Source organism: Coprinopsis cinerea, assembly GCF_000182895.1.
Source record: "Coprinopsis cinerea okayama7#130 chromosome 8 map unlocalized cont3.8, whole genome shotgun sequence".
Classification (NCBI taxonomy): Eukaryota; Fungi; Basidiomycota; class Agaricomycetes; order Agaricales; family Psathyrellaceae; genus Coprinopsis; species Coprinopsis cinerea.
Genome location: NW_003307537.1, coordinates 1,278,562 through 1,304,848, shown reverse-complemented (window position 1 = coordinate 1,304,848; position 26,287 = coordinate 1,278,562). Strand labels below are relative to the sequence as shown.

Here is a 26,287-nt window from a genome sequence, read left to right as displayed (position 1 = left end):
GCAATGGCAAAGCTGGCAGAGGTCGTCCAGGTCACCACAGGCGCCTCGAGATATCGACCAGAAGATGCCAGCCTGAAGAATCAAGACGACGACGATCATGTCTCAATCGCCATCGACGATGCCGACACCTCTGGATGCGCTGGTGCACACGACCGAATCCATCAAGACGGCCACAACCAACGTTCCACGGATTCAGCGTTGAATCTACCACTGCGACCAGATAACGGGTCAATGTCGCTAACTGGACTATCTCACCTTCGTTCTCCGAGTCTCGACACTCCTTCAGGCCGAACAGGCCCTCCACGTTCGCTGTCATTTGCATATTCCCTACCCCAGTCCCCAGTTCTGAAAACTGGACGTTACCCTTATACCCAAGAGGACAACGCGGAAAGTATCTCCCCTAACCAGTCGGCTTACTACGGAGACCTTGACGAGGAACTGTTTTTCTCCGTCAACGGTGCTCAAAGCAATGCCCCCGAGTTTCGCACTCCTTTAGAATACCCCCAACGCGAATCGTCATTTTCCAGCTCAGGGAAAGACCAAAGTCACAAAGACAAAGGGAAAAGACGCTCGACGGAGGAGAGTTGGCTTCCGAAGGGTCTGCGATGGTTCCACGACTCGCCGAGAGACGAAAAGGCCCCCTCGGGAGCGGGCGATTCATATTTTAGCTCCCTTTCCAACCAACACCAACCACCTCGTACCGCTACGCCTGCTCCCCCTGGCGGGTCCAACGCGAACTCAATAATCCTTTCAACAACCTTAACCGACGAACCTGCGGACCACGACCACGACAGCCATCGCGAGCCCAAGGAAGCATCCCAAATAGAACGGGAATCTGTAGCCGCACCGTCGTCGAGTGTAAATGGGAGCCCTCATATCCACTCGTCTTCCCTACTCTTTAGAAGACAGGGCAAGGCGCTGACAGCCTCTCAACCAGTCCCTGATAATAATCCCTTGGACGAGTTGGACATCAAGAACTTCGGCACTGCTGAACACCCCGATCAACAACGAGCAATTTCAGTTCCATCGTCGCCCAAGACCCCTACACACAAACGCCTCAAACGAAGGTGGTCTTTCTCTTCCCACCACAAACCAAGCTCGGTTGCAACCACTTCCCAACGGCAACTCTCTACCGATGGCAGCAAAGATGACAATGTAGCCACTGGCCCGTCAACCGGAAGTCGCTGGAGCAAGTTGCGCGCATTATTCCCTCATCTCCACGAGGAGAGGGAAGAAGAAGCCAACCCTCCTGCTGTTGCAGTGTCACCGAACGTCAACATTATCGACGAACTCATCGCTGGGGGCTTGGCTACGCTCATGCCAAAGCTATGGTTTGAACGTGACCAGAAAGGTCACCGGCGAGTTCCTATCCTCTTACATCGTCTCCAGCTGCGAATCACAGACTCGTTACATCCGTTGCACAAAACCAAGAGCGTTTTCAGGATTGAATGCGTGTACGCGGGCGTCGCGAAGTGGGTCATTTATAGGGAATTGAAAGATTTCCTGACATTACATGGCCAGTATACACTCGTCAATGCTGTGCAGGGGGCCAGTGGAAAGGTCCACGAACGCCTACCCGAATTCCCGACAACCAGTTAGTCCCTTTTCTTCTGTTCGACTGATTAGCTAACTAGTTGTGCCACAGGTCTGCCTTATTTCAAATTTCTCAACAAGGACGGAGGAGGGAAGATCTCGAAGGCCGACTTCGCGCGACTGCAGCGCCAACAGCTGGAGGACTATCTCATTGGGCTTATTCGCGCAGTTATGTTTCATCCTTCCTCAAACAGATTGTCCGCCTTTTTGGAGATCTCGGCGCTTTCGATTGCGTTGGCACAATCCGGTGGTGCCCAGTATAAAGCAGGTTACCTAAAGATTGAAGCTACTTCCATGACACTCCCTTCAGGAGGTGGCAGGGGGAGCGGAACCACCACGAATAACACTCCAGGATTTGGAAGGAAGAGTGTGGGGTGGAGAGAACGAAAGGAATGGCGCTGGTGTGCAGTGAGGGAGAGTTACCTCGTTGCGCTGGAGCAGCCGGGGGAGGTGAGCGCTTACCAACTTTTATCTCGAATGGTCTAACAGCTTTACAGACAATTGTCTGGGATGTCTTCCTACTTGACTCCGACTTCAAGATCGAGAGGCCTAAAAGGTACTATCGTCAAGGACTGGGCCTGCTTCATCATGACAGTGAAGGAGAAGATGACCATCCGCCGTCCGGCCAGGCGGATGGTGGAAACCAATCCGTACTTCCCAGTGGAAGAAGCAGTACACATCACAGGCGCAACAGCAGTGGTCAAACCCGGACTACGACGGCGACAACTACGTCTGGAACCATCCGCTCGTCCCAATCTGGAGAACCATCCCACGAGGCTGAGTCGTCCACAGCTGCTTCACATCTTCACACCAGCCGCCATGGTAGTGAAAATGTCAAACTCGATGCCGCCTTTGACGACACTAAATCTGTAATCTCGTCAATCAGATCAAGGGTCTCCCGAATCTTTCATCGCGACGGGCGAAGAAAGCGCAGCGCGTCTGGCAGTAACCATTACGCTTCTGGTCGTAGTACCCATGATGGAAATGAACCAGACTCCTCCAGCGACGAAAGCGAAGACATCCACCGCGCTAGAACACCTTTACTCGACCCATCGATAAACCCAAACCCTATCCTGACGGTCACGCAGCCCAGCGAAAACAAGGAGTCTAAAGGAGACGCTAGCGCTGGATTCAATCGTGATAGCAATGCTGAGGACAACTTTCAAGACACGAATGCGGCTGTGAAGCGGGCAACAGAACAGGCTTTGGCGAAGAGTAAAGATGTATCTCGACATACTTTCTACATTGTCAATTCGCAGACCAGGCTGAAGTTGCATGCACGGTCTGAGGTTAGTTGGTCACAACCTTTGCATCAGCTTTTCCTCACCTTTCCCCCCCTGCAGAGGCAAATGCTCCAATTCATCGCTGCTTTGGAGCGAATTGCAAAGACATCTCCTTTCACCAAACACCATCGTTTCGACAGCTTTGCGCCTGTCAGGACGAATGTAGCAGCCCAATGGCTTGTTGATGGGGTAATTATCTCGTTTCATATAACACAATTTTTCTAACCTTGAGGCCTGACCCTGTTGACAGCGCGATTACTTCTGGAACGTTTCTAGAGCCATCCTTCTGGCCAAAGAAAGCATCTACCTTCATGATTGGTGGTTATCGCCCGAGGTTTTGATGCGCCGTCCCAATATGGACCGCTATCGTCTTGACAGACTGTTGGAACGGAAGGCCAAGGAAGGGGTGAAGATCTATATTGTCCTTTAGTGAGTTTCTTCTGTCCTCTGTGCCGACGATTTTTGGGTATTAAAGCTCTCCATCTAGCTTGGAAGTGTCGAATCGAACAACTCCAATTGACAGCAAGTAAGGGGGACCTTTTCATGCGCTTGTGGCAGTGATTCTCACCCAATATATCACCTCGTTCAGCTACACGAAGCAGAGATTGACTTCTCTTCATCCTAATATCATGGTCCAGCGTGCACCTTCTCATTTCCAAACTGGAACCTTCTATTGGGCTCATGTTGGTTTTCTATCGGTCGTCGCCCTCCGTTCCCCCGTCTAACTGCGAGGTTTGTAGCACGAGAAGCTTTGTGTTATCGATCAAACTATCGCGTTCCTCGGTGGCCTTGATATCTGTTTTGGCAGGTCAGGTCCCAGGTATTGTAGCCTTTAACCGGTCACTGACTTCCTAAAGCAGATGGGATACCCCTCAACACGCGCTTACTGATGATACGCTGGACACTGATAGGCCTGAGATATGGCCCGGTACGTACTTCTGTATCTCGGCCTCCTTTGCTCCACTCGTCGTCTGTTTAGATGTCGAGGATCCTTGCGTACCCCAACAGGCTTCCCATCTGACGACTTTTTTATTTAGGGAAGGATTACAGCAACCCTAGGGTTGGCGACTTCTACACGCTGAACAAGCCAGAGGAGGATATGTACGACCGCACGAAGGTGCCTCGTATGCCTTGGTCAGTCTTTGGCTTCCTAGTCCACAGGGCCAATTTGATATCTTAACCTGGAAAATGTCTTCAGGCATGATGTCTCGCTTCAGATTGTTGGACAGCCTGCACGTGACTTGGCAAGGCATTTTGTTCAAAGGTGTGTTCATTCTCATCCCACCTTTCCGCGAAGCTACTCTGCATATACCCATTGCTTTGGTTTTGCCCACTTGCCCCCACATTTTTGTGATGACTGATCGCATGCTTTCATTGATTATCATAGGTGGAACTATCTTCTCAGAATAAAGGTTGGTCACCATCGCAAGTTCTCCACCGAGCCATTTGCTTCTGTGCATCTCAAGGCATGCTCGGAGTTGAGATGGCTGGGGCATTCTTTCCGGATTTCGACGTCTGTTCGCAATGCTGATATGAAGTTTTTCAGAACCACTCGAGGACAATGCCATTCTTATTGCCACCGCCAGAGTATCGCCCCGGGCAGCTTACTCAGTTGGGCCTGACAGGAACCTGCGAACTTCAAATCGTCCGTTCCGCTGGACCGTGGTCGACTGGGACGCCCGGAAGGGTTGAGCACTCCATTCAGAATGCCTATCTGAAAGGTATGTGGTTAACTCCTGATAGTTTTCACATGTTCCTATCCTAATCAGGGCCACGCAGCGATTCAATTGTCTGAGCACTTCGTCTACATTGAGAACCAATTCTTCATTACCTCGTAAGCACAACGCATATCTTGGTTTGAATGCGCCCAGCTGAATGACATCTAGTACCACTGTCAACGAAGTTAAAATTGAAAACAAGATTGGTGATGCCCTTGTTCAGCGTATCATCCGCGCCCACAAAGATGGGAAACCTTGGAAGTGTTGTGTTATGCTGCCCCTTCTTCCCGGCTTCACCTTCCCTGTCGATCATAGTGATGCAAGCGCGGTGCGTCAGGAAATCTTGCCTTTCGGGAGAGCAGAAGTAGCTGATACTGATTCAATATCGTCTTCAGATTCGAATAATCCTTGAATGTCAGAATCGAACGATTGCAAGAGGATCTGATTCGATATTCTCCAAGCTTCGTAAAGAGGGTATCGATGTGAGTTTCTTCTCTAAACATGGAAGTAGTATGGATTTGCTGAAAACGTATACCGCTGACAGCCGGACGATTATATCTCGTTCTTCTCTTTGCGAAATTGGGCCAAGATGAGAGGAGATATCCTGACTACCGAACAGGTTCGTCGGCAACGTGTCCGAATCCACTGAAATACTGACCTCTTGTATAGGTGTACATTCACGCCAAGATTTGCATTGTTGATGATCGGTTAGCAATCATCGGGAGCGCGAATATCAATGAACGATCCCAACGAGGCGACCGGGATTCTGAGGTGGCTGCCGTCATTAGGGACACGGATTTCATTGAAGGGTGCGTCTTACGGTCTCGATACGGTTCGCGAAGCTAGACCGGATCTTTGACTAGGACAATGGCCGGGAAACCCTTCAAAGTCGGCCGTTTCGCGCACACCCTGCGGATGCGCCTGATGCGCGAACATCTTGGCATCGACGTTGACGCCGCGGATGAAGAGAACCTAATGTCGCATGCGCCAGTTCAGAGCGAACTCGAGCAAACTACGTGGGATCCTGACAAGGAGGAAGTTCCTGTTCAGGAGGATGGTGTGACCCATGTCGAAAAGCCTCGAAAAAATAAGGGTGTTGTCGGAAATGCTGTTCACTTTGGTGCGAAGGCAGCTGGGCAAAGTGGGTACATCTCCGTCGGTGTCATGACGAAATGCTTAACTAGCCTAGCTGTCCGTGGGGGTGCAGATGCGCTTTCCCTGGGATGTACCAAAGGGATGCAGACTGTTGGGCTAAAGGACGCTGGACCAGCTGCTCAAGATGCAACGACGGAAGCTCTGGAGGAGGAGCGCAAAGATTTCGAAGCTGGTGGGAGCAAGCGAACCGGGTTCGCTAGTTCAGCAGTCCCGACTCTGGAAGAGAAAACAATTATGGAAAATCGACCACGCAAGGAGTCGTCAACCCGACGGTTTAACCCTCATCACATCCAACAAGATATCATCGAGGAAGAGCGACCACAAGATATCGAGATTAGCGAGAATGGAGGCACTGAAAGAACCGGCTCGAGCGCCAAGACCTCGACGGATGACTTCGTGCTGCTGGAACCACCTCCAAGTCGCACGAGATCGAGGTCAAATACGCGTCTCGAGGCTGGCGGGAGCACTACTCCCAGAGCCTCGTTGGACCAAGATGACAGGAATCCGGCTGACGTACGCAGCATACTGAGGAAGAACATGAGCATCAAATCCAATTGGACTGTCCCGACGACTCGCCCCCAAATTTCGTTTGACGATTTCGAGGATCCGATTTGCGACAAGTTCTGGAAGGACAAATGGGTTGCCAGTGCGGTACACAATGTGAGTTTTTCTAGCGCGAGGGCGGGGACGGATACTAACGTCGTGGCTAGACGGAGATCTACAGAAAGGTCTTCCACGCAATCCCGGATGACCTCGTAACGACCTGGAAGCAGTACAAGGAATTCATCTTGCACCACGATAAGCTGAACAAACCTGTGGGTGTGCTGTTCAGCTGGGATGGGAAAACAAATCATTGACCGTGTTCCCTCAGGCCCCGAGTGACCCCGTTACGCGCGTATCGTCTGAGTCTGAAGAGGACGCAGGGCTTGCTACAACGAGCGACGTGATTTCGGAAACCAGTAAAGAAGGCCATGCGTCAGAGCAGCAACCACCAGAGCTCAAAGAACCCAAGGAAGCGCCATCATCTGCCGCGACGAATGAGTCCTTCAAGCGCCCCCCTTCAAGGCCTGCCAAAGGCTCCGAAGTCTTCGAGAAGTGGGAGAGAGACCAGATGGAGAAGTTGCTGGGTGAGTTGAACGGACACCTGGTGGTCTACCCCACAAGGTTCCTGGAAGGGGAAGATGTCGCGAACAACTTTTTGTTCAATGCGGATAGGTGGGTTCTAATTTCAATTTGAAGGGCGTCCACTTACGAGGTACGTGTAGGTTGCTGCCATTACCCATCTACAACTAGCTGGAGACTAGTTCGGTTTCGCTATGCATACATTAGTTTACCCTCCTTAATGTGCCAGACATTTGGACTTTTTTCTTCGATACACTGTTCCAGGACAGAAGCTCACTTTTGCCTGTTTGGTGTGTGCACATGTTGGACGCGTTTTCGCTATTAACTAGTTTATGGGATCCTGAATTATCTATGCAGAGTGGTGTAAGTGAGATGATGCGAGAGTATTACGACAGCGAAGAGGAAGTGTAGGGGGGGAGGTGTTAACGACTACTTCTTCTTGACGCTCTTGAGCCGGATTTGTTCGTTGCCAATGAAGACGCCCTAAGTCACGATGTCAGTGGCCAGAATTTCAAAACTAAAGCAAAACGCACCTTGCCCTTGTAGACCTCTGGTTTTCTCCAAGCCCGAACTTTGGCAGCGAACAGTCCCAATTCGTGTTTATCCGTACACGACAACACTAACTTGGTTGCATTCGGCACCTCAATCCCAATATGTGGCGGGACCTCCATGTGAATGAAGTGCGAATGACCCAGCTTCATCTTCAGAATCCTCTTTCCGCCCTCATTCTCCAAGCTAGCTCGGTATCCAACTCCAACCAAATACAGAGGTACACTGAATCCCTCCGTCATACCGGTGATGGCGTTGGCAATAAGTGTCCGTGTCGTCCCCCACATTTGGCGTTGTTGTTTGATTTTAGCGTCTTCAACAGAGACGGAGAGGGTGTTCGGTGTCGACATGTCGAGCTGGACGAATGGGTGGAGAGGCACCGCGGTCGTTCCTTTGGGACCTTTGACTGAGAGCGCGGTCGGTGTACGTGTAAGGGTGACCTCTGGGCTGTATTTGATTGGTTCACGACCAATGTGAGAGTTGAGGCGACATGAGGTGCTGAACGACCGCTTAAACGAGGAGGACGCCAATACTCGGGATTGAGCTAGCATTGTGACGGCACTTGGAACGACCTGCACCGACAAGTTTTTGGTCACCCGCGCCGTCGGGTTGTTTGGTTCCAAAGTCATCGCACAACAACGCGTGGAACGCGTCAGTTCGAAATCCCGGAGAATGCGGAATGTACTCTCTTTTTGCTCTATGCTAATTACATGCTCTAAGAAAGCGAGGCACCGACAAATGTGGGGGCAACACAGACACCATCCTTTGTACGGATTTTGTGGACAGTGCCGGTCTCGGGGTTGACCCAAGCAGCCTCCTTGGTCTCGAGGGTTGTGAAACCTGGAATGAGGTGAGCACACCGAATGTAGGAACGATATACGGGGGCGTACCTGGTTGGATGGCTTCAAAGATCTTCTTCTTAGGGTTGAGCTGGGAAAGAGGGGTTGAATTTTCGTACTGCTCTCCTTCGAAGTAGATACGCTCGCCAGGCTTGGAGCCCTCGGGTGGTCGAACGAGTTCAATGCCAGCATCCTTGCCATCTTTGTGTGTTGCGCACAGAACCATGGCATGGCTCTTGACACCACGCATGTTGGCAGGTTTGAGGTTGCACTTGCAAGAAGTCAGCGAGCTATATCTCACGGCGAAAATATTATACGTACGACGACGACGATCCATTGATCTCGCATTTTTTCGATAGGGATGTAGTTGACAAGACCAGAGACGACAGTACGAGGCCCAGTCTCCTCACCAAGGTCGACTTGTTCAATGTACAATCCATCGGCGTCGGGATGTTTGGCAACTATAAATGAGAGCGGTTAGTTAGGAATAACAACAGGAAAAACATGAACATACCGTCGACGATGTGTCCAACCCGAAGGTCGATCATAGAAGGTGCAGGAGGGCCATCGTCAACAGCAGCAGGAGCTTTCTGTTTTTCCTTCTTCTTGCTACCGCCCTCTTCCTGACCCTTGGCCTTCTTCTCCTTCTTCTGCGCCTTCTCCCCTCCTTCGGCGGCGGCAGCGGGTGCTTTTTCTTTCGATTTGCCCTTGCCCTCAGCAGCAGCGGATTCAGTGCCTGCCTTTGGAGCCTTTTCCTTCTTCTTAGAAGGTTCAGCTTTGCGCTCTACACCAGGTGCGTTCTCTAGGCTGATGGGTATGAGAGGGAATTGTTGTTGGAGTGCATCTGCGGATGATCGAACAGTCGGTTGGGATTGGATGTGGTCAAAGTAGCGGGTCACGGATGGGTGGGTGAAGAAGTCGTTTCCTTTGAGACCGGTCTAATGGAAGCAAGAAAAGTCTGATAAATGTTTTGAAGATTCGTTATGCTTGATTACATACCAAAGAGGGGTGGAGGACGCCGTACAAAGCGACATCGGCGGCGGTAAGATAGTTTGTCGCGAGATAAGTCTTGGGCGTCAGAATCTCGTTCAGGTCCTAGTCAGATCCGAAAATTCAGTCTCCTCGTCGCTAAGATATACAGGCACAACGCACCTTGAGGTTCTCGGCCTTGCCAATCTCTCCCTTTACAGTCTTCTCGATCCAACCGTTTACACTCTTCTGATCAGCTTCGCTCTCTCCGAGAAGAGTGGCATCAGTGCCATCTTGGGTGACCTTGAGGACGAGATCTTTGACAGAGGCTGGAAGGCCAGCGACGGTCGATTGGAAAGACATGTTCCGTCGTGTATACAGGCAACTGTGAGGTCGTAGAAATCGATGAGAGAAGAGATTTCGAGGGAGCCATATCCGAGTCAGGATTGAGGCCATGTCACGTGGCTGGGGGTATAAAAAGGAAGTTCGGAAGGCTTGTCTTGGGCTTATCTCGTTGAAGCTGTCTAATGGATGGGATAGAGAAAACCTCAGGGTGAATACAGACGAGTGGTGGCTTTCAGAAGGGAGCAAAGTGAATGACGGCCAGCGATGACGCCGACGCTGAGCGCTGAGTCCGTTCCGGGTTCTCAGAGGAACCATCAAGACCAAACTTCAACACAGCCGAGGTGCGCAAGCTACGTATTCGTCCCCTTGTCTAACAAGATTCCACAGGACTTCTAGTATCGATCTCTACCCTCGACAGCAAAGTTATTGCCCACTTTCTTCATCAAAAACTCCCCGTATACAATCGGTTCTTTCTCTGGCCGGATATCCTCCAACTTGACGCCCGTCTCTTTTGCTTTCGCGCGGAGAGCTGCTGGCAGAGGCTCGACCAGCGCGTCAAAGTTTGGCTCAAAGAAAAACGGGATCCTACAGATGCGTCAACAACTGGGAAACGGGATATGCTGATCACGTACGATACTCTGGTTCCAGCATACGTGTAGGGGAGGAAGGGGTCAGGTCTTAAAGGATCCTTCCTGACTCAACCAGGCATGCTTACCGATAGTTTGAGCCTCGGTGCACAACCCTGTGTAAAGTCGACTTGTATAACCCATCCGTCCACGTCTCCCACACTATGCAGTTCGACCCGGTCAACCCATGTCCTAGCCGCCGCATGAAGGGCGCAGAGAATTAACTCACTTTCACCGATGTTGCACACAACGCAACCTGGAATCGGGTCCGCATTGATCCACACGCCTTCTTCTTCGCCCTGCTCGCGGGGAAGTCCTTGTTCGTCTGTTTCCTTTGCTCCCGGTCTACGCAGGAAGACTTGAAGAGCAGAGGGTGTTGGGTCGGCGTGTAGGAATCTGCACCACAGTCAACACTGGTGGAAGGAGAGGGAGACCGGTCACTCACGTTAGGCAGCCGTAGTCTCTGGTGGTTGTCGTTAGCGCTGATATCCTATGATTGGACGGGTGTCGAGACTCACTTGTGTGCCCCACAGGAGAATCCATCGTGGTCATTGGGCAATGGGGGATACCCTGAGGTCACGGTGAGTTCGCTTGCATCAGCTCTACGGATATGATTCTAACGAACCTATAACTCTCATCACCCAGAAGCTATCATCAACCTTCTTTAGCAAATCTTCTTGTTCGTCTTCGTCCATTCCCAGGCCGACGGCCATACTGGATGCACCAGCGAGATTGGGGTCAAATGAAGTCGATACCACATGAACAAAAGAACATACGCTCTCATAACGATCGTTCCCAGCTTCTTCATCTTGTTCACCCATATTTCGTATTTCTCTCTAAACCCCACGACCATCTCGTTTGTTGGCCATTGGTTCTCTCCCCAAAGCGGTTTCGCCTTGTCGGGGTTCGCGACAGGTTTATAGAAATCGAGCCCTTCGTGGTTATCGGCTTTGCCGTTCGTAACGTTCTCCTTTAGGCGCTGGTAACCTGTTTATAGATGAAGCTTCGTTGATCAATACACTTGTCTTCTTGTTTGCTCTCTTCAACTCTACGAAAAGCAATGTAATGGCAACAATTCATCACCCACCTCTTGCATAATCCTGGTTCCTCAAAGCGAGTTTGTCCTTCTCCTCTTGCGGCAGCCCAAAGAACTCTCTCCCCAATCGCGTGAGTTCTTCCGGTTCTTTGGGATCGATGAACGCTTCAAGGTTGAGATAGAAGAACCCAAATTCTACGCAGGCGCGGTGGAGTGCTTGGGAAGCTGCCAGTCGTTGAGGTTCGTCATTCGGATTGTCGTTGAGGAATGGTGCAATATTGATGATGGGGAGTTGGCTGATCTTGGAGGCTGACATTGCTCTCGCAGTTATCCTGCGCTTGGTGTTGATAAGGGCAATATATTGAGGTTAGACGGTGTTTGACTTGTCGAAGCGAGCTATCCAAGGATATGGAAACCAGAAGCAAACTGGGAGAGATGCTCCGCTTGCTGGTTTACCAGAGAGGCCCCCTATTCGTATGGATTAGATTATCTAATGCCCGCGGGTGATGACATAACAATATAAGCGGCCGCATCAGACAAAACCAAATAGCCACTATTTGAGAATTAGACGTCCTTATTTCGCGGTTACGCCGCCCACTTGCAGTTTAGAGAGCCCTTGTGTGAGATAGTGGGACCCCTGTGAATAGCCCTGCCCGCAAATCAAATTTATGTTTCCTTCGACGATACGCGTTAGATCGAAGCCTGCGAGTAATTTAGCGAACAGTTGTATGTGAGTGATAGTCCTTATTTCACAGGTAGGTCTTATTTCAAGGTCAAGGCCTATTTCATCGATAGGCCAGAGTCCCGCAGTATTGCAATTTACGAAACACATCTTATTTCACCAATAGCAGTCGCTACACTCTAAATAATATATACCTTATTCTAGAATCTATGAATACCGTTGGTCGCCCCACAATCAAGCCTGGCAAGCCACGGTCCGCTAATCGGGGCGCCAAGCCCCACACTCCCCCAAGCGAATCGGTGAAAACGCGTCGACTCGCCAACGCGACGACGAGCGCCAGGCGCGTTTGTGGGTCTCAAGAAGCTCAGAATCTGCGTAGGAAAACCTATCTTAGCTTTCAAAAAAAAAAAAAAAAAAAAAAAAAAAAAAAAGCGCTCGAAAGGCAGCGTAAAATACAGACATCCTACGCGGTTACCTTGGACCCAGCGAGTAGATTCCAACACTATGGGCATCGGGAGTCGCGTTGCACTCAAACAAAAGAAGGGCCAAGCAGAAGACTGTATGTCATGATATACATATTGGGAGACCCTCAGTAAGTTTCGAAAACATCGCTACGGCAACTGACACTGGACAGTCAGGACCTGGGAGGCTCAGAACTAGCAGGGCGCTTTAGGGCTTTCCGCCAGACCATGTGCATGTTGAAGACGCTCATGAAGTTCCTCTCGAGAAGTGGTGGAGAGAAAGAATTCGGACGGCGAGGTGCAAAAGGCTATGGTAGTTACACGCCGCACTGCGGCACCGGCTTCGATGAGTTATCATTCATATGGAAGAACTTGACTGGTAAGCATTCACTGCCTTGAGTTACATCCGCTTTTACAGAACCCGCGGGCAGGAGAGGCCTGAGGGTCAGGAGGCGAGGTGGCACTACAAGGTTAGTCGTATGGAGAAGTTTCCCCATTGACAATCATGGAACAGGCTAGCGGTGTCAAGGGGAAGGGTATTTGCTTTTATCCAAGTTCGATATGCTTTCACCTAGGTAAGTAATTCTACGGCTTCTTGGAAAGCGGATCGCTTTGCTTTTCCATTACATTTTCCAGGTTATAGTGAACCGGAGCTATGGATTAACGCCCATTTCCTTGGCCGTGAGCGCCCAAACGCTGAGCGCTGAATGGGATCGCGACGTGTCATGTGGCGGGCCGCCTATCCGCTAGTGGACAGATCAAGGCGCATCCCGCCTATCCTAGAAGTCAACAGTAATTATGACCTAGCGTGTCCTATCAAAAGAGCACTGAGAATAACAGAACCTACGTTTCCTACTTCAAATCTCCCATGTAAGTTACAAATAGCACTAGTCGGCAAATAGTACTGTATCCATGAAATAAGACTAAGTCCCGAAAAAGGGTCGTCCGCTGCAATTAAGGATATCGCATGCGTGTCCAGATAACAAAGTATATTCATGAAATAAGTATTACATGGAATCATCCCGCTTGTTGATGAAATAAGCCTATGTAATCTCGAAATAAGGCCTATTTATTATTGTCCGGTGCGGTCCCCCATATAACAAAATTTGGCCGGCTGGCGTTGGGCTCAGACCTCAATACAGTTGAATCGAAGGAGGGTATCCTCGTCGCACCACCGTTCTTGCCCCAACCACAAGAGGTGTGCTGAAAAGGTTAAGGCAGGCCCTGAGGAGATCGCGCACCGGCGAAGTCGAGGGACACTGTATACGTTAGACCCCAGGTGTTGGATAGCGGGCGTGGAACAGCGTGGAACGGGCCTACCGCATGATCCCAGAAACAATCGCTTGCTTGGTAGGCGCGGGAAGAGTGGGATGTGTGAGTGACAACGTTGGATGTAGATTTTAGGGCGTTGTCTGCGAGGAGCTCAAGAAGATACTGTTGACTGCATCCTCTTGAGCTTTACACAGCTCCAGGCACCAGGTGGAAGGAAGGTTGTATGTTACATAACTGAAGATGTGGTACCGACGGATCAGATATATAACTCGAGGAGTGCGCTGGTATGGTTAGTTGCCTCGTACTGACCACTTTTGGAGGAACTTATCTTCGCCTGCACAGCAGGACCTGTGTTCCCAGGGACTGCAAGTTCTGCTTTCTGGGGTAGTTAGTGCCCGATCGCGAAGTTCCACTGTGTGAAGGGCCAATGTCACACCATGTCAACGAACAAAAACGCTCAGAGACACTTTCCAAGGAGACTGTAGTTACCTGGTCACCCATAGTCACATTGACGCCCTCTTTTGCTGGCCTAACTCCCCCTTTCACACCACTCGAACTCGAGACCACCTTGCGGAGTTCGGTCCATCTGCCCCATTCGGAAGGCATGTGTCCAAACAGAGCGGAGTTTGAATATGTCACCGGGCCTCGTTTGTGTCTTTGACCGTTTCTTTCTAATGAGTTCATGAAAGACGCCACCAGGAAGTCCTTCTTCTTCCACATATCCACCCTCTAGCCATTTCGAACATGGATAGACGACGAGGTGGCCCATCACGGCTATATTCTGAAGGTGGGTTTGCACAGCTCCTCACCATTCGTCATCGGGGATTTAACGAAACGTTTTCTTGGCGCTTTCTCTATCTGATGCGCATTCGAATTGCAAATGCCTTCGTTTGTCATTTACTTGGACACTTGGTGTTTGGTAGATGTGGAATATTGGACCAGGAGCGCAGAAGCTCTGAGGAATCTGGCGAAGCACTATTCTAATTACCCACCGCTGGACTTGGTAGGGCGCGCCAACAGGTTAATATCCACATGGCCCACGGACGATGATCTACCCGGAGAAGGCTGGAAGAGCCTTAAAGAGAACTACAAGAAACTCTCGACTTCATTGGATGAAGTTCGAAAGAATGCGGACGCTGAAGCTCAGTAGGTCTTTTCCTGGATTTTTATTTGTTCGAAGTGGTGATTTCTTGGTATTGACTTGTCCTCGCACAGATTACTTCACGTTGCTCTGGAGCACCTTGAGGTTCTTATGGCCTTAAGGAAGGCACCACCCGAACAGATTACAGTTGCAGGTAGTTTTCTATTTTTATTTTTTGCCAAGGAACGGCAGTCTGGACTAAATCCAATCCCCAGATAAACGAGCTAAGCGAGCGCCTCGAGCTTCATCTCCTGCTGGTACGCCCACACCAGGGCAAACTCAAAGCTCGAGTCGGGGGGTCTCTATAACTCTTCCCCCGCGAACGAGCTCCGTAGGGCCGTCCAATAAGAAGAGGATACATCCGCTGCAAGGCGGTCGTAAAGTCGCATTGTGGAACAGTCGGGTAAACCCCAACTCTGAAGAAGACTGGATTCTTGCCATCGTCATCAGAGTTGTTAGCAGTGAGAAAGGGAAATACGTGTACGTGCGTTCCGCTGTGATGATAGGTAACGCTAAACTAATTCTCACCTATAGATATGAAGTCCGAGACGCTGAAGAGCAGGAAGGCTCGCAGTAAGTGATGTGGCTTAGATCGGGGGGTTTTGACGCTGACTGATTGGTCATTAGGGCTGCGAGCTTCACTGCTCCTCAGAAGTTTGTGATCCCACTTCCGGATCCCAAAGCATCTTCTCTACACGAGTTTCCAGTGGGTTCGACAGTTCTAGGACTGTATCCTGATACAAGTTGTTTCTATCGTGCCGAGGTCATGGCTACTCCCAAGCAGATGACGGCCTTGTCCGGGGTAAGTGCCTTTCGTTCTCGAACTTTCTACATGGAGCCTTACTTTACTCCTAGGCCAAGCAACCAATTTACAAGCTCAAGTTCGAGGATGACGACAACCAGGAGCACGCTGTATCGGCAGAGTGGGTGGTTGAACATCCCCACCCGTCCGCACCATCCTGAAGCACTGATCTTCGCCCCTTTGCATCTCTTCACGATTTTTTGCATATGTAGTTACCCTATCATCTCATCATTGTATTCTGTTGTAACCCTAGACTTTCCTAATTCTATGGCTTTCTGGAACGAAGTCCAGGCAGGTGGGGTGGTTACCAAGATTGGAGCGACCTCCAATGTTCTCGATCGGCGTCGGAATTTCGAGAAAGGAGCAGAAAGGAGTAGGTGACTCCTTTCCCGCTGCTCTAGGGAGTATATAAAGGAGAGATGGAGAGAGACTAGGAGGTCAGTACGCTCGAAACGCATATCTCCATATAGCTATGTCCATTGGCCGTTCTCTCTTTAACGAAATCCGCCCTCTCTTCCGACTGCTCGAAGAGCCGTTTGGCCGCGCTGGGGCAGGGTTCTATGGAGGATACCCGAGTCTCTCGAACCCTCGAGCAATCGACCCTTTCAACAACCTTATAACTCGTCCTGCAGTCGATATTTCGGAGCAGGGGGAGCAGTACATCGTCGATGCCGACCTTCCAGGCATCAAAAAGGAGAACCTCGAAATCCGGTTGGGCGACAACGGCGAAAGCCTCACCATCCAAGGGAAGATAGTGGGCAGGGGTCGTTCCCAGCCTGCCACAGAAGATTCTGGATCTTCGAAGGAGAATGGTAGGTGTTCTGATGTTCCGTCTCTCATGGACCCCCGGCTGACCTCCACCGTCTCTCCAGCCACTGCCCAAGCCATCACGGAAAAGGACGAGAGTCACACCCAGATATCGGCAGAAAGACCTGTCAACTATTCAAATAACTTTTCCTTCACCCGCACCGTTTGGCTCCCCCAGCCAGTTGACCCCAAGAGCGTGTCGGCCAAGTTGGAGAACGGGGTGCTGACGGTGATACTGCAAAAAGCGAAGGAGAACAAAGAAAGCACTGTAATACCCATTGACTAGGGGTGGAGTTGAATTGTAAAATAGATGTACAGTAGTGTATAAACAAATGATTTGTGTTCGGCAGACCTGAGGCCCAATGAGTCGCACATGCCCAGACTAGCGAGACCTGTTTCCCCGCCAGCAGCGCCTCTAAGACTAAAACTTCCACCCCCGTTCATCCTGCACGGGCCACGTTGATTTCCTCGTCCGTCCCCCAACCCCCTTCCGCCCAAATGGCTACACCAATGGCCTCCATATCCGACGACGTTCCAATGAGCGACGATCTGCCCTACGAGGAAGACGTCGAGGCCGAGCTCGAAGTCGATGAACTCGATCCCTCAGATGACGAACAACCAGCCCCTGCCCCCACCGCAACCGGGCCCTCTGCACCCTCCATCTCGACCTCATCCGCCGCCCCTCCCTCAGCGTCCACCGCTGGAAGAAGCGGGTCAACCAGTAAACCCGGTGTACGCGTTCCTGGTTCCACACTATTCCCCGCTTCCAAGATCGAAAATCTCCTCCAAGCCAATGGTAACGTGTCGCGTTTTCAGTCGCAACTCCTGGTCCCCCGTTCCACTCAAACCGTCTCCCTTGCAGGTATCCACGCCAGTGGCAGCAATCTTGGAATGTCAAAGGAGGGCCAGTTCATGTTATCCATCGCCACAGTCCGTATTACCACCCATTCTCTCCCTTCCCCGTGGTCCGTTGTGTTCTGATGTCGTGGTGCAGGAGGAGTTCATCAAAATGCTCGTGAAATTTGCCTGGGACGAAGCGCAGCACGCAAAGTCGAATCTTATACGGTATGAAGATATGGGTAGGTGGTGGTCGGGTTCTAAAGAGCGCCGACGCTTGCTGACCACTGGTTTCCAGCCATTGTGCCCCTTGCCTACCAACCCGAGATGGCTTTCCTCCAGGGTGCGTTCAATACATTATTATCGCCAAACCTGCACTCATGTTGGCTTATACCTGCAGACATTATTCCTCGGGCGATGAACATCGAATACGCCATGGAATTCCGCGAGAGAAGGCTGAAAGAACTCGAAGAGGAAGACCCCGCACTCGGCGGGTACATCCCACCTCCCTACATGAACAACACCCCCTTTTACGGTGGCGCAGCAAGCTCATCCACGGTTTCCAAATCCTCGAAACCCAAAAAAGAAAAGGCGAGCACGAATGGGAAGGCTCAGGCCAATGGCCACTCTGCATCGGCGTCTACTGCGAAACCTAAAAAGGGTTCTGGTTCTGCCAAGAGCAGCCGGAGCGCTAGCGTCTCCTCAAAGGCGGAGTCGGCTAGCCAGCGGCGGTCAGGGAGGAACGGCGCTACTGCTACGAGCGCCTCGGCCAAACCCTCGCCACTCGTGAACGGTCACACGAACGAGGAGCTTGACAATGAGGAAGAGACGGTAGACTCGGAGATGATGGATGTCACCGGGGTAAACTAACCACTTACCACCTGTCTACAACTCATGTCTTTTGACATTTCTTTTCCTCCCGCTATTCAGGAAGATCCACCATGGATGGCCCCACCCATTGGCCCTGCGAGTGGATACATTCCACCTCTGGCGTCAGGGCGAAATGCACAAAGTAGTCTGGATTCGCCGATCTCCCATTCCAACCCAGGACGTACGACCTATTAGCAAACGAGCCAACCGGATTGACCTGCCTGTCGTTTACCCTCCATCGTCGATTGCATCCAAGCTGGAGGCATCATACGCCGAGGATTCCAGGGCGCACGTTTCCCCTTCCTGTCCTCATTCCTGACCTCTGTACAATTCATCGTCTTTTACTACCAGCATTCGCTTTCGCATTTCCCTTATTCCATCCTGTAAAACTATTTCATAGAATAATTATCCAGCAAACCTTACACGCTTGGCCTCTAAAGCTCACGAACTAGTGTTGGTGGCTACAGCTCCTTCGGGTGCCAATTTCCGCAAAGAAACGTCATAAACGACTGTGACTATGTTTAGTACAGACCAGAGGATACTCCAAACCACGAACCTTCTTCAATCTTTTTGAGATCGTATTTTAAACTATCAAATCGACGTCGCAATGAATCGTTTTTGAGGTTTAGCTCGGGTTAAGGCTCAGTATATTTCTCTGTCATCATATGTCAGAGGCTTACCATGGAGAATCCGACAAATACATCCTTCACAAATGTAGATATTTTGAGAGGTTCCTCGAAGTTTCCTAGCGTCACCGCGTTCACCGCAAGCCGAGACTATGGCATAGTGAGAAATGGGTTCCAAGTCGTCTCGGAGGGCGACTCCTCACCAGCTCATTCACGACACTGATAATGCCGTGGAGATAGTCCTCAACGGCCAACTGTATTCTATCTTTCCACTCCTCCTTCACTGAAGCCGATGAGCATACGCCACGAGAAGATGTCATCACTTACAACCAAGTTGGTCAGACACTTGAGATAACGAAGCCAGGGTCCTGGACGTCAAGTACTCGACCAGAACGGCAGCAAAGACAGCTGTTCTGAGCGAGTTGGACCACATGTCCTTCCATCGCCAGAACTGGTTCGGGGGGATAAGATCGGCGAGTCCTTCCGCTACGTCCCTGCAGCTCAAAAGGGCAGGTCGCACGGAATCCAGCAATGCGGGCACTAAGAAACTCAAGCATAAGTCGGTTGTAGCGTCTGTGCTTGGGACGATATACGACACAGACTGGCGTCAGACGGAGTAACATGGATACGGTTGAGCAGGCCAACCATGGTACGCGCCTTCTTGTCGAATTCAGTGACTTGATCTCTGATTTTCTGTCCCGAGACGCTCGTGGTTATGGTGGGTGGTGTAGATTGATGGTAGAGTTCACCTCGCGCAATTCAGAGTCTCCATCGAGTAGCACATTGAGCTGTTCCAAATCTGAAGGATCCATGGTCGCTATCAAAATATTCGATAGGAATTTTAGTGGTGGTGGTGGTGGTGGAGGAGGACGAGAACAGAGATTGGAGCGCCCCCGACGCGACCTGACTCACGTGGTGATTGGACACACTAACAGACTCCGCCCATTATTCGCGATGCCTGGCATTGACCACGACACAACTGCTAGATGCCACCGAACAGTGGTTGGGGCTCACTACCTTTCAGCTCGACTTTTTGAATATTGTGGTCCCTGCAAGATTTCAGGCTCTCTCACGAAATCAGAAGTGGGTCCGACGCGATCCATAAAATTGGTTTTTAGGGTCCTATGAGCACCAAGAACAGAGGCAAATCCATTGATGCCCTACTCGAAAATCTGCGCGACAATCCTGCCGACAATGCTTCAGCCAGCGACGACGTCCTCGGACGGGTTTACGACTACTTGATCAAGGACGTTTCAGCCAAACCTGGAGACCTACACTGGTTTTGCGACAAGGCATCACGTACCACCGTTGCTGCAGCGAGCTTCTTGCTTCGCCTTTTTGGTTTCGACGGCCCGTTGGTGGAGGAATGGAAGAAGCATTTTCACAGATGTCTTTCGAGTTGCGCGTTTTGCGTCGAAAGCCTCGAGTGTATAAAGATTTCGGCACGGTCCACGTACGTTCTGTCAGTACTCAAGCGGTAGCCATCTCACATTCTGCCCTAGATATTTTGGTGCATATACCAAGGAGATATTGGACACATTCTTTCAAAAGTTTGAAGCTTGGGAGTTGACGAGGGTGCTGGCAGACCTGGAAACACGAGGATTTTCGACTGCGCCAATATCCCGGAACCAAGGCCGCACATTGGCAGAGGTGCCTCCTCCCCTACTCTACCGGATCCTGGCGAATTGGACAGTCTTTACGGACTCCAATGTTCAAGCAATCCTGCACGCCTTCGTACCCGACAGTGCCGTACCCGATTGGCCGTCAAATCATTGCCCTCCTGGTCTAATCATATCGATGTCCGACGATTCACAGAAGCTTCGTGAATGGGCTTGCCGTCAACTCCCATCACTGGAGCTTGCGATAATGTCATTGGAGAAGTTTACCCCTTCCTACGTCAAGGCGTTTCGAGCCCTTACCGCAGCTATCCAGTCTCAGTCAAATCCAGCCTCTCCAATCTCAACGGTGCAGCTTTCTTCAGATCCTATCATCCTTTGGTCCGCGTTCAGCACCGTCTTGCGACTTGTTCCAGCCGATTGGATTTTGTCGAATCGCAACCAGAACCTAGATTTAAGACATCTCGTAACAAGCCATTTGCATGACACTGGACCCCGTAAGTATACCCCGTGCAGGACGATCGTTTCACGACTAACGTGCGGTATATAGATCTCATTAATGTTCTCAAGTCCCTATTCTTCCTGTTCAAACGCCTAGGGAAGAATTTCTGGACGGGCGAAGCGCACGACTTCCCCCAAGTTTGTTTTGATTCCATGAAGGACAACCAGGCTTTTCTGGAGCTGTTTCACGGGAAGGATAGAGCTCGGATCCTCCCTGGCATCTCAGAGTTCCTTTATACCCTTCATGGTACAGGTGCATATGGAGAGGTCCTCGCCAAAGCCGTCGATCTTCTCTGTCGAGAACTTCAGCATGAACGGTTCGCTGACGCGCGGCCTCCTATCATGGCAGCGGGAGTCCGAGTAAGTAATATCCAACAATGACCTTACACACTGGTACTGATTTTTCGCTAGTTGCTAACTTCTGTCATTGAGAGGAGTGGAAAGGATAAAGAAGCCCGCTACGACGACGACCTCAGGAACACGCTCGACATTCATGGCTTGGCACTGGTTGGCGTTGCCTACGGTCGCAGCCATACAAGCAACGATTGGGCCGAAACCCGAAAGTCAGCTCGCCATTTATTCAACCTCATCTTTGGTCGCGATTCGACCAGGATCCTTTCCACCGTAGACCGGGTTTGCGATATCATGAATGGAGTTCTGCCACAAAGCGAAGGTCCCTCTATTCCAGCGCCAGCCATTTGTTCCTCACTATGGAAAGAGGTTCACTCTGCCATCCAGGCTCGTGATGATACCGCGATAGCGAATGTTGTTCTAGCCTCCGCACAAACCAGCCATCTGTCCGTCCTCACGAAGACGTCATATCACAAAATTGAGAGGGTCGAAGCTCACGGTCAAGGCACAATTGCTGGTGCAGAGGCGATCGACAGCATCAATGCAGCGCTAGCAGGCACTCGCTCTGGTTTTCTCGACGCCATCTCCCGATTTACGAACAGCAGTCTCTCAACTACTGCCATGAACCTTTTGGCGAAACCAGAGGTCGGGCGGGCCGTTATCTCGCTTCTCCTATCCCCCATGCCCGACTGCCAAACTGCAGCTCAATCCATCATCGGCCTCGCATTCGACGTTGACGTACGAATGGACTGTTTCCGGGCAATGTTCAGCAATCTCCCGATCATTACCTTCGAAGGTCTCACCGACTTCCTTACGACGTTCCAAGAGCACGCGAACAAAGTCCCGGAGGCTTGTACACTGTCCACATCCCTCGTTCGATGTTTCAACGACGTTTTGGAGGTGTTGTGCTCGAGCCCTGATGGATTACTGCTCAGCAAGACTTTTCTTCGACCTGGAGATCCTCAAGGCCCTGCATCCCGACTTTTGTCGTTCTGGAAACTGTTGACCACATGCATTACCACAATTTTCAAACACACGCCGGTCTGGTCAAGCTTTTACAAAGCCAAGGAAATGACGGTGTGGATGCGGGACGCCCTCATATTAGGCAGGGATATTGTCGGACAGTGGAGACTCGTCGAGAGCGCAATTAATTCCGATTCAGCCAAACCTTCGAAAGGCCTTTCGCACGCTGGAAAAGAGATCGTGGCCTGCTTTAAGGCTATGCTGCCGCAGTTCTTCAAATGGTTGCGCTTGACGGATGAGGAGTTGCTTTACCAGTCACTGGCAATCATCCGGAAACTGCTGCAAGTCCTCCAAGAAACCGACGAGAAACCGGACAACACCACCCTCGAGAGATTGCAGCGCTTCGTCGCCAGTGCCCGCAATGACAAAGAACAGAAGAAGAGCCGACTCGATCCTGCGAGCTTGATGGAGCTGGGCGAAGCACTTTATCAGTTTGACGCCCATTCCGACGGCGACGACGACGGCGACGAGATTGAAATCATCTCCCATGTCAAACCCCCCAAGAAGGAGAAGGTTGACAAGCGCGCAGTCAAACCAGTTGTCAAGGAGGAAAAGAAGGTTGAGGTCCCGGCTCATGTGCAGCAACAGCGGTTGCTGAACAAGCAGCTGAGCAGCTCCAAGGGCAAACAATCCACATTCGATTCTCGCCAGAAGCAGTTGAACTTCAAGTCGTTGAAAGACGACGAGGCGAAGATCAAGGCTGCATCCAAACTGCCGAAGTTCAAGAAGATCGCCCAGCCCACCGCCTCCACGTCGAAACCTGGCCCCAAACCCGAAGCCGCATCCTCGACCAAGACGTCGAATCCTCCGCAATCATCAGAAGCTGAGGAGTCCAGTGATGACGATGATCCAGGAGCTGCTCTGGCTGCCCTAACGGCTGGTCCTCAACTACCGAAATCCCCCAAAATAAGGAAGGAACAGCGAAGAACAATTCAGATGATGGATGCTAGTACCGCTCCAAATCCGAAAGCAGAACGTATCGAGCAAGCCAAGAAGGACAGGCAGAAAGCATTGCGATTACGGCCTGACATCTCCAACCTCCACAAGATTATCCTTTCCTGGGACTATAAGCATAGCGGTCCGTATCCACCCTCGGGCAATTGGGACCCGGATATTTTGCAACAAGTACCCGAGGAGTTCAGAGACTACGCTCAATATCATCGGATCTTCGAGCCACTTCTATTGCTCGAGTGTTGGGCCCAGATTCTAGGGACGAAAAAGGAGGTTCCACCGAGCTACCTCTTTACCGTTGCCTCGAAGCAATACGTCAGCGATTGGATTGACATGGATTTCTCTGCCACCGACCCCATCCCGAACGACTGGGACCTCAGCGATGTCGACATTGTCTTACTCGAAAGTCCCGACGGGGAGAAAACTGTTATGGGCAAAGCCGTCACATTTAGGAAAGGTCAAATGGGTGCCGTGGCCACCATCCGGTGCTACGGTCAGCTCACTGATCCGGGGATGACTATCTCTACCCCTTGGAAAATCAGCAAGCTGTACAGGTGAGGGCGTACTTTCCGTTTGCCACGATATTCTCTGACTGTACGTTTCAGTTTAAGCACGATTAACCGGGAGTACGGAGCACTTCTTTCCCTACCGCACATCGAATCCCAACGCGATCAGATCTTCCACGCCAAAGCAGCCAGAATGCCTGACATCGATCCAGCTGAGGTGGAAAAGGCCATGTCGACCTACAAGATCAACGAGCCGCAAGCCACCGCAATTATCGGGGCCATGGCCTCTACGGGCTTTGTTTTGATTCAGGGGTGAGTGGCTGAGAAAGTAGTACTTTTCTCCAGATTGACATCTCGTTCTTTGCAAGCCCCCCTGGTACCGGTAAGACCTCGACGATCTGTGCTCTGGTGGCCAGGTTTATGTCCCGGCGCGCAATTCCTATCACGGCACCTGGGAGCAAAGAAGTGCCCGCCAAGCCCAAAATCCTCATCTGCGCTCCAAGTAACGCCGCCATCGACGAAATCGCCCAGCGTCTGAAGGCCAAATACTGTGACGGCGACCCAGTGAAGAAGCTCAGTATTGTTCGCATGGGTGCCCAGGGTTCGATCGGCTCTGCGGTCAAGGGTGTCTCTCTCGACTCCCTCGTCCAAGACAAGATTCAGGAAGAGACGGGAAATCAAGGGTTTCCCACTGAAGAACTGAACCGCCAGATCAGTATGTTGAAGATGGAGATGGAATCCTTGAAGCATGCGCGCGACGAGAAGCTGAAGGAGATGACCAACCTCCAAAATAACTATGCTCGCCACAATGCCTTGGATCAGGAAACCCAGGCTATGGGTAGAAAACGTCAAGCCTTGGCCGCTGAGCTGAACAAGCTACGAGATAAACTGAAATCGGATGGCCGTAGTATGGAGGCTCTCCGCCGGAAGGCCCGCTTTGAAATCATCAGGGATGCAGACGTCATCTGCAGTACATTATCTGGTTCAGGTCATGAAGCCCTTCTCGACCAAACATTCGAGATGGTCATCATTGACGAAGCCGCTCAAGCCGTCGAGCTTAGCTCGTTAATCCCGCTGAAATACGAGAGCAAACGTTGCATTATGGTCGGAGATCCTCAACAGCTTCCTCCTACTGTGATTTCCCAACAGGTTCGCCGTCTCCCTCTTTGGATATGTCGTGGTTTGGACGACTAACAATATATGGCAGGCTGCCAGCAAGAAGTACGATCAGTCGCTCTTCCAGAGGTTTTTCAAGAAGTCTCCAAAGGCAGTTCACCTGTTGAGGTATATGTTTATCTATGACCTTATGAACTCGTTCTGACGTGAAGCTCTTGTGCAGCATCCAATACCGTATGCATCCTGAAATCAGTCGATTCCCAAGCAAAGCTTTCTATAACGACCGCATTCAAGACGGGCCTAATATGAAGGAGCTCACGGCTAGACCATGGCATGCGGAACCCCTATTAGGCATTTACAAAATCTTCAATGTCAATGGAAACGCGGAAGAAGGGCCCCAGAATTCGTTAAAAAACAGAGCCGAAGTCGAGGTTGCCACGGCGTTGTATCGCCGCTTGAGCACTCAGTTCCGCGAGTTCGGGTTGGAAAGGAAGATTGGGATTGTGTCGCCGTATCGTGCCCAAATCAAGGAACTGGAGCGTTCGTTTTTCCAAGCATTTGGCCAGTCTGTCCTGGATGAAATTGACTTCAACACTGTGGATGGATTCCAAGGTCAGGAAAAGGACATTATTATCCTTTCCTGTGTTCGTGGCGGACCCGGTGTGAAGTCAATTGGTTTCATGGCAGGTAAGTGTTGTAGTTACTCGCGCAAGATGGTCACAGTGCTGACGCTCTTGCTGGTTAGATGTCCGTCGACTGAATGTCGCCATCACTCGTGCCAAATCTGCGTTGTTCATTCTAGGAAACGTTCCAACTTTGGAACGTAGTGAATCCATTTGGAAGCAAGCAATTGCAGACGCTCGAGAGAGGAACCTTATCGTGAATGTAAATACCCGGTTGATTCATTCCCTGTTGACAACGCTGACCAAGACATCAGGTGGACTCGAAAACATTCACCCAACCAAGCGCCATGACTTCAGTACCAGTGATGAAGGCACTGAAGACACCTTCGAGGAAGAAGCCTCGCTTGTCAGGTCCTGACAACCTACCTTCTCAATCGCAAAATTTGCCAGCTGGACTGGCCACTCCGAAGGCTCTTAAGAATTCCATGAAGAAGGGTTTCAATCCTCCCCCTACCGCCGCCAGCCTTCCAAACAAGCCTGCTCAGCCCGTGGCCTCGGCATCAGGGTCTTCATCGTCACCCCGCCCCAAACTCAAAAGACCTGCTGAGGACGATGGCCCCAACGGGCTCCCACCAAAACCACGCAATGGGCCAGGCCCAGGTAATGGACCTCGACCTCCACCGCCAAAACGAGCCAAGACTGGAATGTCGATGTTCATTCCAAAGAAGAAAAAGAAGGTCAGTCACAGATCTTCATTTGCCACAAGTGTTTCGCTGACACCCAGACCAGTAGCCATGATTTAACCTCGTCGACCATACTTGCATGTTGCTTTCATCTTTACGTTCGGACATTAGCTATCGCACTGAC

The 26,287-nt window shown here is 51.0% G+C and overlaps 10 protein-coding genes across 10 annotated transcripts; 6 read left to right on the top strand and 4 right to left on the bottom strand.

Moving 5' to 3' along the window:
- Window positions 1-3: 3 nt before the first annotated feature.
- CC1G_02932 (SPO14) lies at window positions 4-7,042 on the top strand (the record flags this gene model as incomplete). Its single annotated transcript, XM_001835792.2, has 23 exons — window positions 4-1,594; window positions 1,646-2,043; window positions 2,091-2,149; window positions 2,597-2,882; window positions 2,937-3,065; window positions 3,127-3,305; window positions 3,364-3,402; window positions 3,466-3,559; window positions 3,617-3,684; window positions 3,737-3,804; window positions 3,914-4,010; window positions 4,075-4,140; window positions 4,264-4,288; window positions 4,423-4,597; window positions 4,656-4,710; window positions 4,763-4,922; window positions 4,990-5,076; window positions 5,139-5,213; window positions 5,264-5,403; window positions 5,458-6,409; window positions 6,460-6,564; window positions 6,621-6,964; window positions 7,015-7,042. 23 exons carry the CDS (start codon window positions 4-6, stop codon window positions 7,040-7,042), a joined length of 5,220 nt encoding a protein of 1,739 aa, XP_001835844.2.
- Window positions 7,043-7,173: 131 nt separating this feature from the next.
- On the bottom strand, window positions 7,174-7,973 carry CC1G_02931 (mitochondrial 54S ribosomal protein YmL16; the record flags this gene model as incomplete). Its single annotated transcript, XM_001835791.2, has 2 exons — window positions 7,174-7,354; window positions 7,405-7,973. Coding segments are annotated over 2 exons (623 nt in total), but the record flags the coding sequence as incomplete, so codon positions are not given.
- Window positions 7,974-8,135: 162 nt separating this feature from the next.
- On the bottom strand, window positions 8,136-9,618 carry CC1G_02930 (hypothetical protein; the record flags this gene model as incomplete). Its single annotated transcript, XM_001835790.2, has 6 exons — window positions 9,412-9,618; window positions 9,259-9,354; window positions 8,774-9,197; window positions 8,581-8,720; window positions 8,311-8,530; window positions 8,136-8,260 (listed from the first exon to the last, which is right to left on the bottom strand). The coding sequence occupies exons 1-6, from the start codon at window positions 9,589-9,591 to the stop codon at window positions 8,136-8,138; spliced, it is 1,185 nt and encodes a 394-aa protein (XP_001835842.1). The 5' UTR covers window positions 9,592-9,618.
- Window positions 9,619-9,965: 347 nt separating this feature from the next.
- On the bottom strand, window positions 9,966-11,568 carry CC1G_02929 (hypothetical protein; the record flags this gene model as incomplete). The annotated part of the gene is made up of 8 exons (XM_001835789.2): window positions 11,287-11,568; window positions 10,976-11,186; window positions 10,825-10,913; window positions 10,718-10,769; window positions 10,645-10,689; window positions 10,429-10,595; window positions 10,289-10,391; window positions 9,966-10,158 (listed from the first exon to the last, which is right to left on the bottom strand). Exons 1-8 carry the CDS (start codon window positions 11,549-11,551, stop codon window positions 9,966-9,968), a joined length of 1,125 nt encoding a protein of 374 aa, XP_001835841.2. The 5' UTR covers window positions 11,552-11,568.
- Window positions 11,569-12,606: 1,038 nt separating this feature from the next.
- CC1G_15008 (hypothetical protein) lies at window positions 12,607-13,085 on the top strand (the record flags this gene model as incomplete). Its single annotated transcript, XM_002910631.1, has 4 exons — window positions 12,607-12,757; window positions 12,797-12,848; window positions 12,898-12,953; window positions 13,015-13,085. 4 exons carry the CDS (start codon window positions 12,607-12,609, stop codon window positions 13,083-13,085), a joined length of 330 nt encoding a protein of 109 aa, XP_002910677.1.
- Window positions 13,086-14,394: 1,309 nt separating this feature from the next.
- CC1G_15007 (hypothetical protein) lies at window positions 14,395-15,754 on the top strand (the record flags this gene model as incomplete). The annotated part of the gene is made up of 7 exons (XM_002910630.1): window positions 14,395-14,437; window positions 14,658-14,796; window positions 14,866-14,945; window positions 15,007-15,271; window positions 15,326-15,364; window positions 15,419-15,593; window positions 15,647-15,754. The coding sequence occupies 7 exons, from the start codon at window positions 14,395-14,397 to the stop codon at window positions 15,752-15,754; spliced, it is 849 nt and encodes a 282-aa protein (XP_002910676.1).
- A 292-nt stretch (window positions 15,755-16,046) lies between these two features.
- Window positions 16,047-16,732, top strand: CC1G_15006 (hypothetical protein). Its single transcript, XM_002910629.1, has 2 exons — window positions 16,047-16,405; window positions 16,466-16,732. Exons 1-2 carry the CDS (start codon window positions 16,066-16,068, stop codon window positions 16,684-16,686), a joined length of 561 nt encoding a protein of 186 aa, XP_002910675.1. The 5' UTR covers window positions 16,047-16,065; the 3' UTR covers window positions 16,687-16,732.
- Window positions 16,733-16,844: 112 nt separating this feature from the next.
- Window positions 16,845-18,107, top strand: CC1G_02926 (hypothetical protein; the record flags this gene model as incomplete). Its single annotated transcript, XM_001835786.2, has 5 exons — window positions 16,845-17,196; window positions 17,263-17,330; window positions 17,395-17,479; window positions 17,536-17,580; window positions 17,638-18,107. Exons 1-5 carry the CDS (start codon window positions 16,899-16,901, stop codon window positions 18,105-18,107), a joined length of 966 nt encoding a protein of 321 aa, XP_001835838.1. The 5' UTR covers window positions 16,845-16,898.
- A 390-nt stretch (window positions 18,108-18,497) lies between these two features.
- On the bottom strand, window positions 18,498-19,571 carry CC1G_02925 (translin). The gene is made up of 7 exons (XM_001835785.2): window positions 19,483-19,571; window positions 19,336-19,426; window positions 19,061-19,273; window positions 18,937-19,016; window positions 18,788-18,883; window positions 18,664-18,736; window positions 18,498-18,616 (listed from the first exon to the last, which is right to left on the bottom strand). Exons 1-7 carry the CDS (start codon window positions 19,543-19,545, stop codon window positions 18,549-18,551), a joined length of 684 nt encoding a protein of 227 aa, XP_001835837.1. The 5' UTR covers window positions 19,546-19,571; the 3' UTR covers window positions 18,498-18,548.
- A 286-nt stretch (window positions 19,572-19,857) lies between these two features.
- Window positions 19,858-26,223, top strand: CC1G_02924 (helicase sen1; the record flags this gene model as incomplete). The annotated part of the gene is made up of 10 exons (XM_001835784.2): window positions 19,858-20,186; window positions 20,236-20,846; window positions 20,900-21,210; window positions 21,262-23,729; window positions 23,781-23,993; window positions 24,050-24,830; window positions 24,889-24,965; window positions 25,021-25,484; window positions 25,543-25,682; window positions 25,735-26,223. The coding sequence occupies 10 exons, from the start codon at window positions 19,858-19,860 to the stop codon at window positions 26,221-26,223; spliced, it is 5,883 nt and encodes a 1,960-aa protein (XP_001835836.2).
- Window positions 26,224-26,287: the final 64 nt, after the last annotated feature.